The sequence below is a fragment of the Puntigrus tetrazona genome, chromosome 13 (assembly GCF_018831695.1).
Source record: "Puntigrus tetrazona isolate hp1 chromosome 13, ASM1883169v1, whole genome shotgun sequence".
Taxonomy (NCBI): Eukaryota; Metazoa; Chordata; class Actinopteri; order Cypriniformes; family Cyprinidae; genus Puntigrus; species Puntigrus tetrazona.
In genome coordinates this window covers 5,226,920-5,244,039 of record NC_056711.1, presented here as the reverse complement: position 1 = coordinate 5,244,039, position 17,120 = coordinate 5,226,920, and the positions used below count along the sequence as shown (strand labels likewise).

Here is a 17,120-nt window from a genome sequence, read left to right as displayed (position 1 = left end):
CGAAAGGCTTTTTACAAAATCACAAATAAATAAATAAATGTTCTTATATGGATGACCCAGCAGTGAAAAGCAGCTGGCATCAGTATGGGCAAATTACAGTGATGACACCTGGTGTTTGAAGAAATATATTGCAGCGATAGATAACATTACTGAGGCTGCCATCTAGAGGGCGTACTACTTTCCCATGTCATGTCCCATGAAAGTCATTTCAAGCAATGTTTCCTGGGTAAACGAAAATACGACTTGAATTCAACCTGTGTGTTTATATCTACTGATATGGTGTATTGAGGTTAGCATCTCTCTCTCTCTCTCTCTCTCTCTCTCTCTCTCTCTCTCTCTCTCTCTCTCTCTCTCTTAATTTGGCACATGTTTTAATCAGTTAATTCATGTTGAATTAAGTGGAATTTGTTTTAATTTGAGCTCTGCGTTGTAACATGTTAATTAATTAACATGAATTGTCCTCCCTACCGCTTTTACCTGTATTGCCATTAGAGACCTGCGGGCGTGTTGCAGAAAATGTCCTATCTTAGGTCTTAACTTAAGATGTGATATGTTAAATTGGGATTTTTCACAAATTCGTATTACAGAAACAAATCTTAACTTGATTTGGGATTCGTATCCTATCTTATCTCTGGTTAGGAGATCTTGAACGGCACGGCCAGGTTCGACGATCCACTCTCGGGTCTGTTACCAAGCAACCAACACTGCTGATGAGATATGTGAAATAATAGCGAATACTTAACTTTGAAAATCGCGTTCTGCAAAAATAATATTAAATAATAAGGCATTAAGACCCGTTTACGCCAAGGAGGATAAGTAAAGATAACTATATAGCCTCCAGACCAGCGGACGATAGCTTCTGTTTATTGTAAGCGCACGTGCGCCAGCTGCTTTAAACTCTCGAGCTCGTTCTAGCAGGGTGGATTCTGATTGGCTGTCAGCGTTTGCGTCGTTGTTGAAAGTGATTCCAACGATTTCGTTTCTCTGGCTGTGAACCCTGCTATTTTTTATACTGCTTTATTGTTATCTTTATACTTATCATGCTTGGAGTGGACTGGTGTGTTGTCCCTTTCACTGTAACCGCCGCGCGACGGTGTGTTTACTCATCACAAGTTAACACATCTTCAGGGTCCACTAAGAGTCTTCCTACCATTAAACATCTCTGTTCTTCACTTTCAACGAATCGGAAATATAAAAGCATTGTCTGACAGCGCAGTTGTGGTCCTAACTGAAATTGCCATGGTTACCCAACAGCTAAGAGAATGTTTGAAAGTTGGGACGTTTCTGTAACGCGCCCCCTGCTGTTCGACAGAGAGTTCCGCTTCGATGTATTTAGAACATTTAGAACCTCAATCAGACGCACGTCAGTGTGACGTCACTGAGACTAGCTACAAATACAGAGTGTGTCTTCAGGAGAATCCAAGGGGAGGTGTACTGAGGAAACAAAGGATTTGATGTTCAGAACAGAATAATTTGAGTAATTGTTCATTGCCCACTGGGGGCGTTTTTATTATATACATTAGTTTGCATTTATTAAATAACACATACTCCCTAACTACAGCCCCTACTGTTCTCATATCATATTAAATTAGATGAATTACTGTAAAATCAGTTTTCCCTTCTGGATCACCTGTGTGAGCTTCGTGGTGAAAACTTCTACATCACTCTATAGTCCATAGTAACTGTACAATAAAAATGTATCTTGACTTTAACTTGTGGTTATTTTGGGAACCCCAAGGAGGCATTTTCCCCCTTTTAATATTACTTACTGGCCTAATGGTGGTCAAAACACAACAGAACGACAGAATATAAACATGTTAACTCATGCATAGTATTAGGTAGCCTATGCTGCTAGAGAGTTTGTAAAATCAAACCAAAGTTTTTTATATCTCAGCTAATTTATATACACTGGCATGCACTAAGATGAGATAAATTAACTAGAAAACACAGCTAAATTGAGCATAAAACAACACTGGTTTGGAGAAATCTTGACCCATTCCTCCTTACAAAATTAGATGAATAATGATAAATGACAATTCTTTCAAACTTACCAGTTTATAATATTAAGCAGCATCACCGTTTTCAGTAAATACAGCTAAAAGCCTAACTAAAGCCTCACACGTTCATATAAAAAGTAAATTTAGCAGCATGTGGAGATTTGTGGAATATAATTTGTTATTATCATAAATGTTAACTATGAATGAAAAACAGTATTTGTTTTTAACAGTATTTAACGGCTATGTTTCCACTTTTGTAATATGCAAAACATTTTTACAAAATTATAAAACATTGCGGTGGAATTTTTTTTTTGTGACACTTCCTAGCGTTACATCATTATGCAACAAGTGACTGTCTTTATGAATTATTCTTTGAATATTATCCTTCATTTAACATATTTATTCAAAAGCACAGAATCGTTGAGGGACGAAACGACTCAGTGTTTTAATGAGTTAGTCATTAGATCATTTACACAAACGATTTGTTATTCTTTCGGTATTCATGTGTTAATTTTTTGTTGAAAGATTGATTCGATGCGATGTCCACTTCCCGTTGTGCAATATGGCCATATTTTCAACGACTAAAAGTATGAATTTGATTGATTTGAAAGGGTATATTGTGCAATTATGGTCCAGATTAAAATGTGCCCCCTCTGATTACGTGATACAATTTTCCATGAGACATTTTTCACGTTGCATATAGATAACCAACGTAAATGAATATGCTATATTTTGAAATATTTTCTTTTTAGTAAATACTAGTTTTACCAGAACCCCATATTTCCACATGCTTAAAGGCCATAAATGATCCCTCTCTCCGCCGCCGCTAGAGGGCAGTAAAAAGTCTGCGTGAAGACCACCACAAAGAGCACTGAGGAACACAGTCAACAATTATACAATTAAGCTGTAACACACAAACCTTCTCCAACTTCCCCAGACCGCATGTGTGTCATTGTGTGGGTGATCTCCATGGTTACGAGCCTTTGATCTCGTCCCCTTATGAGGGACACTAGTGAAAAACAGCATTCACATAGTGTCTTTGTTCTCTATGGAAGGTTCCATCGCACGAAGAACAGGTTGGCTGCAAGTACAGGCTAAACAAGGCTGATTTAATCTGCGCAGGGGATGTGTTGTGTTGTGTTGTTTTGTTAGCAACCAGACGTGTATAAGATGTGTACAGAATGCCAGAGATTTTAAGGCAAGCATGAGTTCTACGAAGGCTGCTTGGTGAACATTAGTTCCCTTGGAGATGAACTGATGGAAATTTAAATAAATAAATACATTCATCCACACTCTTCAAAAAGATAGAGTCAAAAAGATACTTTACTTTGTGTGAATGAAAGAAATTGCTTACACAGAGCTAGAATATTTGAAAGCTATCGATTACATTTCTCAATCTATTACGTTTAAAAGTTACACAAAGGAAATGTTAGATGACAGTCAGTTTTAATGTTGCATTTTTAAAGATAAATATAAGCAAGAAAAATTATTACATTATTAAACAACTGATTTGTATCATTATACTTAAAATTGATTACATTTTTTTTAAAGTAATTTATTATATTCAGCATTTAAAACTTTTTGACTTTTTAAAATGTAATTTTTTTTTTTCAAATGAATGCTAACTTTCTATTTATTCCAAAAATCCTAAAAAGAAAAAAAAAAATAGCACTGAAATAGAGCATCGATAATATTAGGAATAAGCAAATCATTTTCTGAAGGATCACGTTAAAAATACAGCATCCCAGCAATGATTTACATGTTAATATATATTAAGATAGAAAAGGAGTTTACCATATTTTTGACTTAAAAACTTCTAAACAGTGGTATACATAATAAACATAATGGACATGTGCCGTAACACGTTTTCTTTCTTTTCTTTTTTAGTTAACCTAATTATGTACTTCATATAAGTTAACTGAGCTTCATTTAAATCAACAGTCGAAACAGATCCGATAACATCTACTTGCTGATAGATTTTCACTCCCCGAGAACTAAATGATTAAAAGAGTGTAAAACTACGGCGTGAGATTGAAACAAGATTGCATTGTGTGCGATACGAGCCCAGCCTGTCTCTTTAAATCTCTATAGCAGGTTGTTCCCAATAAATCCATGACTTTTCTCAGTCCTGGGCTGATCACAGTAGTCTGGTCCGACACTGTTTACTCTGCTTCCTCTGTCTCCTTCTCACTCTCTGTGACAGGAAGTGTAAACACTGATCGAGTGTCAAAGTCCAACCCACCAATTCTCACCTCCATTAAAGAGTGTCACCTTGCATAACTTTCCCAAATACCCCCCTTAAACCCGCCGTATAACTTCACTACCCCCTCTAAAATACCAGCGTAAACTGTCCCCTGCTCCTCGGGACCACCTGCGTGGGGCTTGGAAACAGGCTATCGATAGATCACACATTCCATTATTGATTTATTGAGATTACACCAAACATCGCATTCTGTCGCCACAATGTTCACCTCCAGGGAAAATTTCACACCGTCTTACACCAGTGTGTAAAAAGGCATGTAGCCGAGTGTGACAGAGGCCGCGACGCATGACAACACTCGCTCCTGTGATGGCCGTAAACCAACAGACATTACCAGATCAGGCTAAAATAACAAGAAGTCCTGCGTCGGAATTAAGGAAAATATCTGCATTCGAAGATCTGTATCTAGAGTACACTTCGTACGTTTTGTATTGGTTGCATGATGTTACCGAGTGTAATTAATCATCGTGGTTAACTGTGGATATGACGAGAATGTTTCTTTGAATGATAGATCACAGGTTTGTAACAGAACAAGATGACGTTTCAATGCCAATAAATTGATCCAAAGCGGCAGCGAGGGCTGTTTCAAATAAATGTCGCTCCTCATCAAAGAATTCTGAAAATGGTGCATCACTTCTGACAAAAATATTTTTTTAGCATGACACACAAAAATAAATGTTCTCAGTTTTTTGCCTAGAATAGGCTTGGTTCTTGATTTTGATATGTGATATGTATGCATAGCAGAAAATATTCTCAACTCAATAATTGAGGTGAAAATCATCAAAAATGCTGGCAGTGGCTGGTAACTTAAAAGAGTTAATACACTTTAAAATGTCATTTATTCTTGTGATCAAGGCTGAATTTTCAGCATCGATTACTTCAGTGTCTTCAGTGTCACATGACCCTTCAGGAATCATGCTAATATGCTAATTCGTACTCAGTGTTAGAAACCATTATGCTGCTGCTTTTTTTTTTAGGGGGTGGACTGTGATTCTCATGAATTAATAAAAAGTATTAAAAAAAACAGAATTTATTTAAAAAATAAATTTTGTATTACAAATGCTATTCAAAACTTTGGGGTAAAAGATACCCCAATAATACTTTTTTTCAGAAGGGAAAGACCTATATTATTAGAAAAGATTTCTATTTTGCGCAAATACAGATTTTTTTCACTTCATTCATATTCACAGAGGAAATCAAAGAAAAACGTACCGCAGGCAACACAACAGCTTTAACGATCATTTGAGTCATGGGACACCGAAGACTTTGTGTTTTCTGTTTCAAAGTATATTCAAAGAGGAAAATAATAGAAATTGCAATAAGATTTCAAAATCCTTAAAAATCGCACTCATCCCCAACTTTCGAGCACCAGTGTAAATCCTGCTCGCCTGACACACCTAGTATATAAATATTTCTCAGACAAATGTGTAATTATAAAGATGCAGAGAGAAATAAGGAGAATTTAAATGTTCTCCACATGATTGAATTTTTCAGGGCAAAATGGTTCGGGCGTTTGATCCAAGGATCAGATGATTTTGGTTTCTAAGTAATCACTTTTCCAAAAAAAAAAGCAATCAAGTCGACTCATTAGTCTTCAGTTCCATCCACGTTCTATTGTTGCTCCTGATGAGCAGACGAGAACGAGACAAAGAGCTGGAAGGATAATGGGACATTAGTTGCATGGCCTGAACGATGGTGACAACGGCCCGGTGTTTTTAAACCCTGCAGGCCTACGGAAGAAAAATCAAGCCCCTGAAATGGAAATAGGACCTGTTGAAAATGCTGGACCATCAAGTCGAGGTGGAGTCAAACGGTGTCAGACAGCCAGAATACACAAGACCTTTACTCGCTGCCCCGTCACGCTAACCTTTCTGCTATTCTCACACTACAAATATGACAGATATATGAAATCTGCTTCATCTCATGTCTCATTCTCACTACATATCGTTAGCATTATATAATCTACAAGATGTTGTAGAGAAACGGCGTGGCTCGCAACCATCGTGTCTTTGATGCTTCGTCGAACGTGCTTGTGTTAAACTAAAATAATATAAGCTGTCCAAAGTTATATATATCTTGAAGAGTATCCAATAAATGAAGCGAAGTGGGGTTAATTTTAAGTTACGGCATCAAAAATGTAGGTGTTTGAAAAAAAATCATCACGGATAAAAGTACTGGTGTGGACAGAAATCATATTTTTGAAATCACGTGAATGAAAACATTACTCAGCTTTGGTTGAAGCACGTTTTTTACGATTAATTGCGGTGCACACCACGTCCCGGCTGAAATGTGTATTGAAGCTAGACGTAGGTTCTACCTGGTCGTCCAGTTAAACTGCTCGAAACAGCAAAGGTGAGATAGATGGGCCTATTAGCCTCGTTTCTTCTTGATGACCCTGACGGTGCTACTGGAGTGAATAGAAGCGGGATGGTCCATTCTGCGGTATTATGCGACTCCTGCATGTGTACAGAAGTTGTCTTGATGCCTATTGACTGAGGTGAGATAATCAGGGGAGATAATTGGTCAGTTTTCACCTCTGAGGTAATAATCTTAATGTCGCTTGCTAAATGAAACACTAAGCATTATATCCCAACAATAAAACCAATAGCACTTTTTTTTTTTAGAGAAACAGAAACGTCTTTAACCGAAGTCGAAACGGATGGACAACCTGCTAAGCCAAAAGAAAAGTGAGAAACTAGAAATGCAACAATTTTTCACTTTAACCTGCATTCATTCAAAATAATAATTTATTGCCACATTTAAGATAATAAAACAGACTTAAAGACAACTGTCTTTTCTGTACGACTTTTTTTATGCCTGAAAATCATTTTAATTGAAAGTTTGGAGTGGCGGCTTTGGGCGAGTTTCGGGTTTACAGAAAAAGGATGTTGTTGAAGGAGGGGCAGCCTGTGCTTCACTATGACTATGAAAAGGACCACCAACACAAAAAAAAAGCTCATCAGCGTATTCTCCGTCTGGCTCCAATACACAAACCAGCACTCGGCCTTGATTTCGGTCGATGTCTGAGCACACGTTCTGACCTTGAATTCATAAACGTAAACGCTAGATTATAAAATCATGTACCCCACGATTAACAGAGGCAGATCAGAAGGAAACGTGTGAATGAATTGACCAAAGCGTAATTAGTTCTGAATCGCTATTTGTGTAGTGGAGTTGAGCATGGTGATGCACTGGAGCGGCGTCTGATGAGAAATACAGTAAAGAGGATCAGGGGGGAGATGAAGTCATGTGATCATGTGATTCACTGTGGAAATCAGCTGTGCTTTGGGGTACAATAAAACATTGCAGATTGTCTTGCTTCCCACAACTGAAAACCTGTTATAGGAGAAACCATTAGACGTCGTTTTCCACTAGAAAAAGCTGTGTCTATGTGGCGAAGACATGCAAGAAATGGCTTGAGAAGAAATCCACCAGGTTCATGTTTTTGCCTGGCCAGAGTCAGGACCCACTTTTTAAACAATTAAAGTTTACAGACAAGGGTTCTGTTAAAGTAGAGTTCTCTTTTCCTTCTCTGGTGATAAAAAGAAAAGCCCTTGTAACTGCACGTAACGGCCGCGCGCGCAAACACCGCTTGTCCAGATGCGCTCGCCGAGGATTCAGACGCGAGGACTAAACGGTCATCTGTAAACACCGCCTCGCTCGGCGTGATTCCTTTCTTTCAAGCTCGTTCAGAGAAACGTGTTAACAAACAAGGGGGACTCGGTGGAGGTGCTCAGAAGCGGGGCTGCTCCGGGCGCAGAAGCGCGCTGTTTGCGCTGTTCATTAGACGCGTCGGTGTCAGGTGCGCCGCTGTAATTAGAAAACGCGCCGGTCAAAGGAAGAACTGTTTAACTGGGCTTTAGCGAGTCCTCTGCGCCGGACTTGGACGCGGAGAGTTTGCAGAGCTGATTATAATCCTCCCTTGAAAGAGCGCGTCTTTGTTCTAAAGCAGTGTTAGAAAGCAAATCACTTCCTTTAGTGAAGCCGCTGCTTTTCATCTGCGGCGTTTCATGTCTTAATTGAGAGCCAGTAATGGGGACTCCCTCTTTACATAAGTGATTTCCTCCCATCACTGGTCCTCAACATCAGGCTTTGTTCAGACGTGAATTATGCTCCAGGCGCGCAAAAATATCACCATGCTTTATTTTCACTCTAAATGCCGACATAAAGGATAATGAGTTCAAAGATGTTAAGTGACAATTAAAGTTTAGGCCTATTTTGTGTCATTTGTAACTCAGCGGCAGCTAATTAGTTCGAAAAAGCCGCATAAATAATAATTGATAATAATCAGGTTAGATTTGAATTGAATGCATAGTCAACTGATTTCATATATATATATATATATATATATATATATATATATATATATATATATATATATATATATATATAATCATTTGAAGTGGGTCAAAAAGTTCAGCAAAGTTGTCAGGAGGCACAATAACATTTTGTTTTTTAAGGGCACTTTTACATTTAGGGCACCTTTTAATCCACTTCAGATGTTGACTATATATATATATATATATATATATATATATATATATATATATATATATATATATATATATATATAGTCAACATTTGAAGTGGATCAAAAGGGGACAAATATATTTTGGGGACAAATTTGTGCCCAAAAGGTTGGTAAAAATCTGACAAAATCTAAAAAAATTCCTCATTTCTAAAAAATAAACTAGGGTTGGTGTAAGGCAATAACACATACATAATATACATAGTATAAAACCATTAAGCCTACGGAGAGTACCCATTCAAATAGCTAAATGTGCCTATACGAAAGAGAACAAATTATTAAATAATATTATTATTAAGGTTTCTACTCCATGAGTCAGGCTGCTATTTCACAATTCCAGTACTGTCTACAAGTAACAATATGTGCCGCTCCGGCCTTATCAACCTTTAACCCATATCAAAAAAAAAGAAAGGGGCTGAAGGAGTTAAGAAATTAAGAGGAGCCCAGTATCACTGTCTTATTAAGTGTACTATGCGGCGGAAATGTACAACAGATTAGCCGCTCATCGGAGTCGCTGTCCCCACACGAAGTAAAACCAGCGGGCTTCGCACTCGGAGTGAGAAAAGCGGAGCCCAGGTGCGGCAAATCTCCTCTCCAATTTTCGGCCAACACCAAAACCGACAAAAACACAATTGGCGCAAGGTGCAATACGCGCCAGCGCCTGATTGAGGGAGGAGAACTGATCAATGTGTTTACATGAACCACAGTGGAAGAGATCTCACTATTATACCTACTTTCATTTGACACCTCGAGACTGAAACTGGAAGTGAATTCTGACATTATCCACAACACGTAGGTGTGAGGCTACCGTTGTCTGCGCCGTAAAGCATCTTTTCATCATTATGCCGTAACAACGTCTTAGTTTCAATCTAATTAACTTATCGCAATCATTTCTGCCCGATTTAATGAGTTTCAACTCGTCTGGTTTTCTTAATCAGTAAGCGACCCCTAGAGTGGTTGAAAAAAGCGCACTCGTCGGGACTGCAGGTTGGCACCGCCAGTTTGATTTAGTGCGTGGCCTAAATTACGAATTAGTTCACTATAACCGCGATTCAAAGGTTTAGGCGACAACCTGGAGTCTTAAAGACTGGCAACAGACTTTCATAGAGATGTACGGGCCGAGTCCTAATGCGATTAGTAGTTTTTTCCCCCTTTTCTTTGACCTCTGAATGTGAGGGCATTTGTTCCGCTGCGTGTCGCTTTCGGCGGTGCCCTTTGAATAGCCTACACGAAATAAGATGATTTGGGTAACATCAATGCACTCTCACAGGACAAATAAGATGATTTGGGTAACATCAATGCATTCTCACGGGACGTTTCTGTGGCGCACAGCCATACAGGAATTTGTAGTAAATCTGGACCTCCTGGCTCTCGGCTCTTGACCCCCTCTCTGTGTTTCTGGGCTACCTCCGGGGGCATGTAGTGCAGAGGGCCATTAGGATATTTGACAATCTCAGCTTGTTACAACTCCATCAGTTAATTGGATCCCTTGTAGAGCCGCTCGTTTGACTCATCTGCCACTTAAAAAGACAAAGGCGCGCTGGGGGTCGTTCACACCTCGCGCCCCCGAGCAGGTATAAAAAGAACCGCTGGCTCTCCAAGCTTCAGTCCACTCCACTCCACTCCTCACGAGGTCGAGAACGGCTCCACCGCGGATAACTTTTAGCCAGCTTTTTGGACTTTTTTACCTACCCAAACAGAAGCCATGCAGATGCCCGGAAGAGCTTATGAAACCTACGGACAACCAGTGCGTCCTCTGCATCCGGACTATGCCACTTCGTCCAAACCGAGCGCGGGGAAATCCTTCACGATCGACGCTCTGCTCGCGAGGCCCGACCACACGGAGAGAGACAGGACAGGCGCGTATCGGAACGTATCCAACCAAGCGCCGGTCTCGAGCTCCGCCGTCCCGTACGCGGCACAGGTGTATTCGCAAATGCCGCACTTCGCGTACAACCAGAGTATCATGCACACGCACGCCGGGTATCCCGTCTTCTGCTACCCGCCTTACGGCTACCAGACAACGTGTCGTGGAGCTGTGTACGCGCAAGGTATGTACGACACACGGATATTTACTAAGATAAAGGAAAGATGTCATAGCACCCTAACCAATGCGACCTTTCTCACGCACAGATGCCGTACTGGCCAAAGCAGCGGTCCACTCTCACTACAAACACAAAGCCGGAAAATCAAAGCGAATGCGCACAAGTTTTACCAACGAGCAGCTGTCCAGACTGGAGAAGGAGTTCGCAAGGCAGCAGTACATGGTGGGATCAGAGCGCTTCCTCCTGGCATCTGCTCTCCAGCTCACAGAAGCACAGGTGAATAAGCATCGGATATGAAATACAAGCGTGAATGGAAATATACAAGTAAAGTGTAGACCAAATATTTAGTTCCCGTTTCAGACGCTAACTTTTTAGTTTTTTTTTGCAATTCCAGGTTAAAGTTTGGTTCCAGAACAGACGCATCAAGTGGAGAAAACAAAGTCTTGAGCAACAGCAAGCCAAACTAGCCAAACTGGGGCTTGCTGTGCCGACGAAAAGCCCCGGATCCCAGGGAAGAGAGGATGAGGAGAGAGATTTCACAGAAGAGTCTGATGTAGACATTGACATCGACGATTCACTTCAAGACTGAAAAAAAAACAACAACAACAACAACAAGAATCACAGTCGCTGTTACTTCATACGATGTGCTTCTGTACATATTTGATTTTTCTCTAGATGACACAGTCTTCTCTATTTGTACAAATATTTAATTAATAGATTTATATTTAAGGTGTTTCTCTTACGCACCATTGCTCTTATGAGGGTATCTTTGTTTTTCGTTAAAACGTTTGTATATGGATGAAATAAAGGAAATATATTTTTAAAATTTAATTCATGCTCTGCTTTGTCGTGTCTCTGAAATTTTTACTTTGCAATTTAAACATTTAGGGTCTCCGGGAAAAAAAAACAAACATGTTTGTATCTCAAATGTGTAAACTATTTAAATATATTTACTAAAAATAACTGGTTAACCTACTTTAAAATATACTATGCATGTGCAATCTAATATCAACTATATTGTTACAAGTTGAAATTTAGTAATCAAACGGAGTAACTATGGTTACATGGATAATCTTTCATGTTCAGGTTGTAAAATGTAGGTAAACTGAGTGGATTATTTCATGTGTAGGACAAATAAAAATGTATGTTGGGATACTTGCATATTAACCAATACAAAATACTTCACTCAGCAGTAATAATCCAGTATGTTGCTGATCAAATAAATGTATAAAGATATCCAAATTCATACATAGTAGCTAATATAGACCTAACTGAAGGAGAAAACACTATTATAATTTAGTCATTTGTTTATTTAATTACAATTGCAGGCATTTTGCTACTTTTCCGAATGCAAAATAATGTTGATTTTATAACAAATGAACTGAAAATGACACTAGGCTGCATAATTAATAATCACAATTGCAATAAAATCAGAGGAAATGAGTATTAATGCAATATTCACTTCTAAAGGTTTACAAAAAACAAAACAAAAATCTGTCTAATCTAATGAACAGAATCAGACTCATTTGGAGTTGTGTCAAAGTTGGATGAGAAGACAAAAAAAAAGAGCTTATCTGAGTTCCGAGGGCAGCTGTTGGAGCCAGGTAGTGTGTGTCTCCATTGTAGACAGAGCCTTTTAGACATGGTTGTGTCTTCTTGTTGTCTCCGCTCCGCAGCAGACTAAGACAAGCTAAAGCCCGTTAGCATGGAGGCTTTGTGCAGCGGCTGGCTTAATAGTCTTGATAAGGGTGGATTAGTAATCCCGCTCTAAGAACACACTGATTACTAGTTAACAAACTCGTCACAATGTTTCTGTTCCACTCTCTTAATCCAGTTAAGCCCTAAAGGTAAGAATACAGGAAGGCCAAAGAAAGCTGTTCAATGATTAATACAATAAGTTAACACAGAATGAAATGATATGAGAAGCTGATGAGCTTTCAGGCCGATACACTATAAATAGCTTAATAAGACTATGTAGTATTTCAGGCTGTTGTTACGTAAATGTCTGCATAATTTTTTTAATGCAAATTTAAATCATGCCTTCGTTTGAATAATAAAAAACGTCTTACAGTAAATGTATTTGTAAAAGTGCACTGGAAATGCTGCAACACTCATTATTGTCCCACGGGTTCCATTTCACATGATTACTGGCTTTATAGAAGAATAAAGCCTATTATGAGAGCACTGTCATGGAGACCTCTCTTCCTTAATCCTAAATCCTCTCCAAACAGGTACTTCTGGAAGCTCTCTGTGACATGCATCGCGCAGATAAAGGGAAAAAAAAAAAAAAAAGAGTGAGAGACCGCAGAGCAAGAAATGGAGCGTGCATCGATCTTCTGCTGCCGTCCCGTCTCTTCCGCTCTTTCCTTTGACCGATTCCCGTGTTTTGTTTTTAACGTGTTTGTTTATTTACGTGTAGACGGACTTTCTGTGATGTGATCTGGCGTAATCTCGCCGTAGGCCAAGATGTCCAACAGGGAGGGGGACCCTGGGAAAAGCCACAGGACAGAAGCAGCAGGAAAAGGGGAGGAGAGCTCACCGTTCCAATTAGTCATCTCTCACCCCCACAAGCCACCTTCAGGGCCTCCGCGTGCCCCCCACTGCTAGTATTAGCACAGTGTCTCGCTGATTCAGGGATGCATCATCCTCTTATCTTACACCCCTTAGTTTACAGCGGCTCCCTTCGTCCCCAGAACACAGATTTAAACCCTCAGATCAAGGGATGAAATCGGTTGATAAGCACAAACAAATAGGCGAAATCCTTAACACAGACAATAACGCATGCGTTTATACGCAAGCCGGTCATTTTATAGGCTGCCGAATAACTGAAACAATTAGTTTGTGCTTTAGCATCTATACAAAACAAGTAGCTAGCTTTACAAGTTAGCTAGAGCTAATTTAGGAAGGCCTAATATTTGCTACCAGTTTTAATGTAGTTTGTTTGAAACATGGCTAATTATGTGAGGCTAACCGTCCACGCAGAGAAAAAAAACTATCTTTTGCCACCAGCTAGCAAAGCAGCTCCGAGTAGATTTTTTAGCGTGGAAACGTAAAAAAACGTTGAATTTAGCATTTTATTTGCAGCGAGATGCGCGTCCACTCCATCTAATGGTCATTAACATTAATCGCCAGCGTTTGAAGTACACGCACGCTATTGTGTCTTTGTGAAAGGTTTAGTACGCGAGCACAATGACTTCTAACGCGTCGACTGAAAGGCGGGCTGAAAGGAGCGCAAGGCCAGGCCTACTTAAAACGAGCGCTTTATGCTAATGCGACGCCCAGCGCAACATTTCAATGAGGCCTTTTACTCAGGAAATTGAGCCGTTCCTGTTTTCCCAAGCTTTCAGCGACAACAACGACCATTAAGACGGACGCAAGTGCAATTTCAAATCAAAGACGATTTCGCGGGCAGAACCGCGCGCAGCAGGCGACTCCCAGAGTAAACACCGAGGAAAGAGTTGCATTTAAACTAACTGAGCCGGGCCCGTTCATATCGGTGGGTCAAGACGTGAAACGAGGGACTGCTCGACTTGTCACGCAGGTGGCAGCAGCGCGTATGTTTGTGAATTTTCCCAGCTCGTTCGGATCGAGTGAAAATCTGCAGCTTCTTAATGAGAACAGATTAGCTAAACACACGAAGGTCGCAGGAGACAAAGTGGGCGATTATTTTTTTTTTTTTTTTTTTTTTTTTTTAACCGGAGGAAGCGTGAAGCCCGGCTTCTTCTTTTTTTTTGTTCTTTCTCAAAACAGTTAAGCTTAACGTTTTCGTCGTTAACATTTGTTGGTGTTTTTGCTATTTTTGAACTTAACTCTTTGAGCGTTGCTGGAGTTTAACACGCGCATTAAAATCTGTCACGTTTGTTTTAGCCGTAGGCTAGTTGTCTACTATTGTCAAAGTAGCCTGCGATTGTTAAACAAGTCTTTTTTTTTTTTCTTTTTTTTTAACCAAGAAGATAGAAGGATAGATGTAAATATGATAATCTCAAACATTCTAATTTCGGAATTATTCTAATTAGTGGAATTGGACTTTAAAATGAAGTTACTTAGATACAGTATAGCCCCGTTATTCTCTATGATCAAGAACAAATTATACAAAGTCACGTGTTTTGTGATACCACTTGACAGGCCCACAAAGCATTATTAAAATAAAGGCACAAATATCTTCACTTCAATTGTGTTGAAATCCTCCATAAGATTTCAAACTTTTTTTCTACTTTTTTTTAAAGTCCCCTGTTAATAAACATACAAAGCAGAATCCAGTATAATATAAAAGGTATGTTCATGTAATGTAATCAAACCGAAGGTCATAAGGATCGCAAACTAAATGCACGCGTGCCACTACGTTTCAGTATATTTTTGTCTTTATTAAAAATTCTAAACTCAAACCGAATTATTAATTATTTTCTTTAGCCTGCCCCACTACGTGGAAATGTCATAGTAAAGGGCATCCCTGTGTCTCAAAAACAGAAATCCCTCAGAGAATTTGCAGGTTAAGGTTCATAAATGTCATCAGTGGGATTCCCCGGTCTTCAAAAAAAAAAAACTCTAATCATGCTCTGCTGTCAGAGTAAAGGAAACCATGTTTTCTGTAACCAACAGATAGTGATTCATGCGTTCTGTCATTATTCAACCAAAATGTTTTATCTGTTTCCAGAAGTAATCTAGCATCTAAACAAACCATACTTGTATGAGTAATTAGAACCTGGCCGTATCTCCCACAAGCCCTTGAATAATTATGGGTAGCACAAGAAAACCCATTTTGTGACAGTTGAGCTGACATAGGTGGAACTTTTCTTTTCCCATCATTATTTTCTGCTACCGAACCTGCTTTGAGGAGAAATTAATTTTGGTTATTTAAACAAACCGATAACCACAAATGAATCGTCTGCTATTAAATATTCGAATTATATTTACAAGGAAGGCATGACAGAAACACCGAAGTTTTTGTACAAGAAACATACCGTATAAATATAAATAATATATTTCAAACCACATCTGCCGTCTTGAAGATTACGATGAATCAGAGTCCATAAATTTATCTTCTCTATCCTTCTTCTTCAGTGACTCAATCTTTCATTTTCAAACCACACAGAATATTCGGCTGCATTGTTTTGGTCTCATTACGGTGCATATTAACAATACTCAGTCCAAATACTGACTCCTCAGGCTCCCTTCACTGTCAGAGACGTTCAGCAGCTCCACCACTTCATCTCCGTCGGTGTCCTCCTCGTCCTCGGCCTCCCTGGACGTCCGCAGCTCCCCTTCACCCTTCCCTCCCAGCTCCAGGTAGCCTTTGGCGGGCGGGTTGGCGCCCCTGCTCCACACCCCAGGGTCAGTCCTGTTCTTGGCAGCCTGGGCCGCAGGGGTTCGATCGTCCCAAATGGAGGTTTGCATGGTGCTGTCAGCGCGGTCTCCTGATTCACTGCGTTGACCCCCAGCGTAAGGAGCAACTGCAACCGTGGACTTACTGGAGCATAGCCCCATGTGTCCTCCTTCTGTGTCGCTTTCCGTGTGAGGCGAGCTCCGAATTCAGTCCCCTTTCACTTCGGACAGGAATGCAGCTAACGTTGCACTCACTTCTCGCAGCAATCCAGAAAAAACATCTATTTTTGGTGTTTTCCGCTCTCAGCTGGTTTGAACAGAAATCTTTGTCCGACCACTTCAACGGGACCTGAAGAGCTCTTAGCTTCACATGTCCCAGCAGCCTGCCACCTCTCTCTGGCCAACACACAAGCACCTTCAGATCAGCCAAAAACAGTTCTTATGCTATGGTGATAAACACAAAGAGCAGGCGTTTTAACAGTAAAAATCTCTCAGAGATAAGTCATTTAGGTGTGCCATAAGTAATAGTCAAAAAACTGCATCTATATGACAGAGATTCTGAGTTTTATTTTAATCTCACTGGATAATAGTTCTGTATTACTAATGAAAAATAAATAAATAAAATAAAAATAAATATATATACATATATTTATATATATATTTATTTATATTATATATTATATATATATATATATATATATATATATATATATATATATATATATATATATATATATATATATATTAATATAGCTAGTAACGAGACTTATTTGTATATCACAGATACATGACAACAATTTAGTATTCTTGGATTGGGAACTATTCTTGCGAATCTTTGTAAGTATTTGTGATAATTACTAGCATTTTCTGAGTGAAACATACAATTTTTTTCGTAACCTGCTAATGCCAAAACTTCCTGGTCTTTAAAAATAATTTAATTATGCGTCGAACCTCCAAATCTGCACTGG

General features: G+C 39.4%; 1 protein-coding gene across 1 annotated transcript; it reads left to right on the top strand.

The window, feature by feature from the left end:
- Nucleotides 1-10,489: 10,489 nt before the first annotated feature.
- noto (notochord homeobox) lies at nt 10,490-11,419 on the top strand. Its single transcript, XM_043256323.1, has 3 exons — nt 10,490-10,836; nt 10,919-11,106; nt 11,225-11,419. Exons 1-3 carry the CDS (start codon nt 10,491-10,493, stop codon nt 11,417-11,419), a joined length of 729 nt encoding a protein of 242 aa, XP_043112258.1. The 5' UTR covers nt 10,490.
- The last annotated feature ends 5,701 nt before the right edge of the window (nt 11,420-17,120 follow it).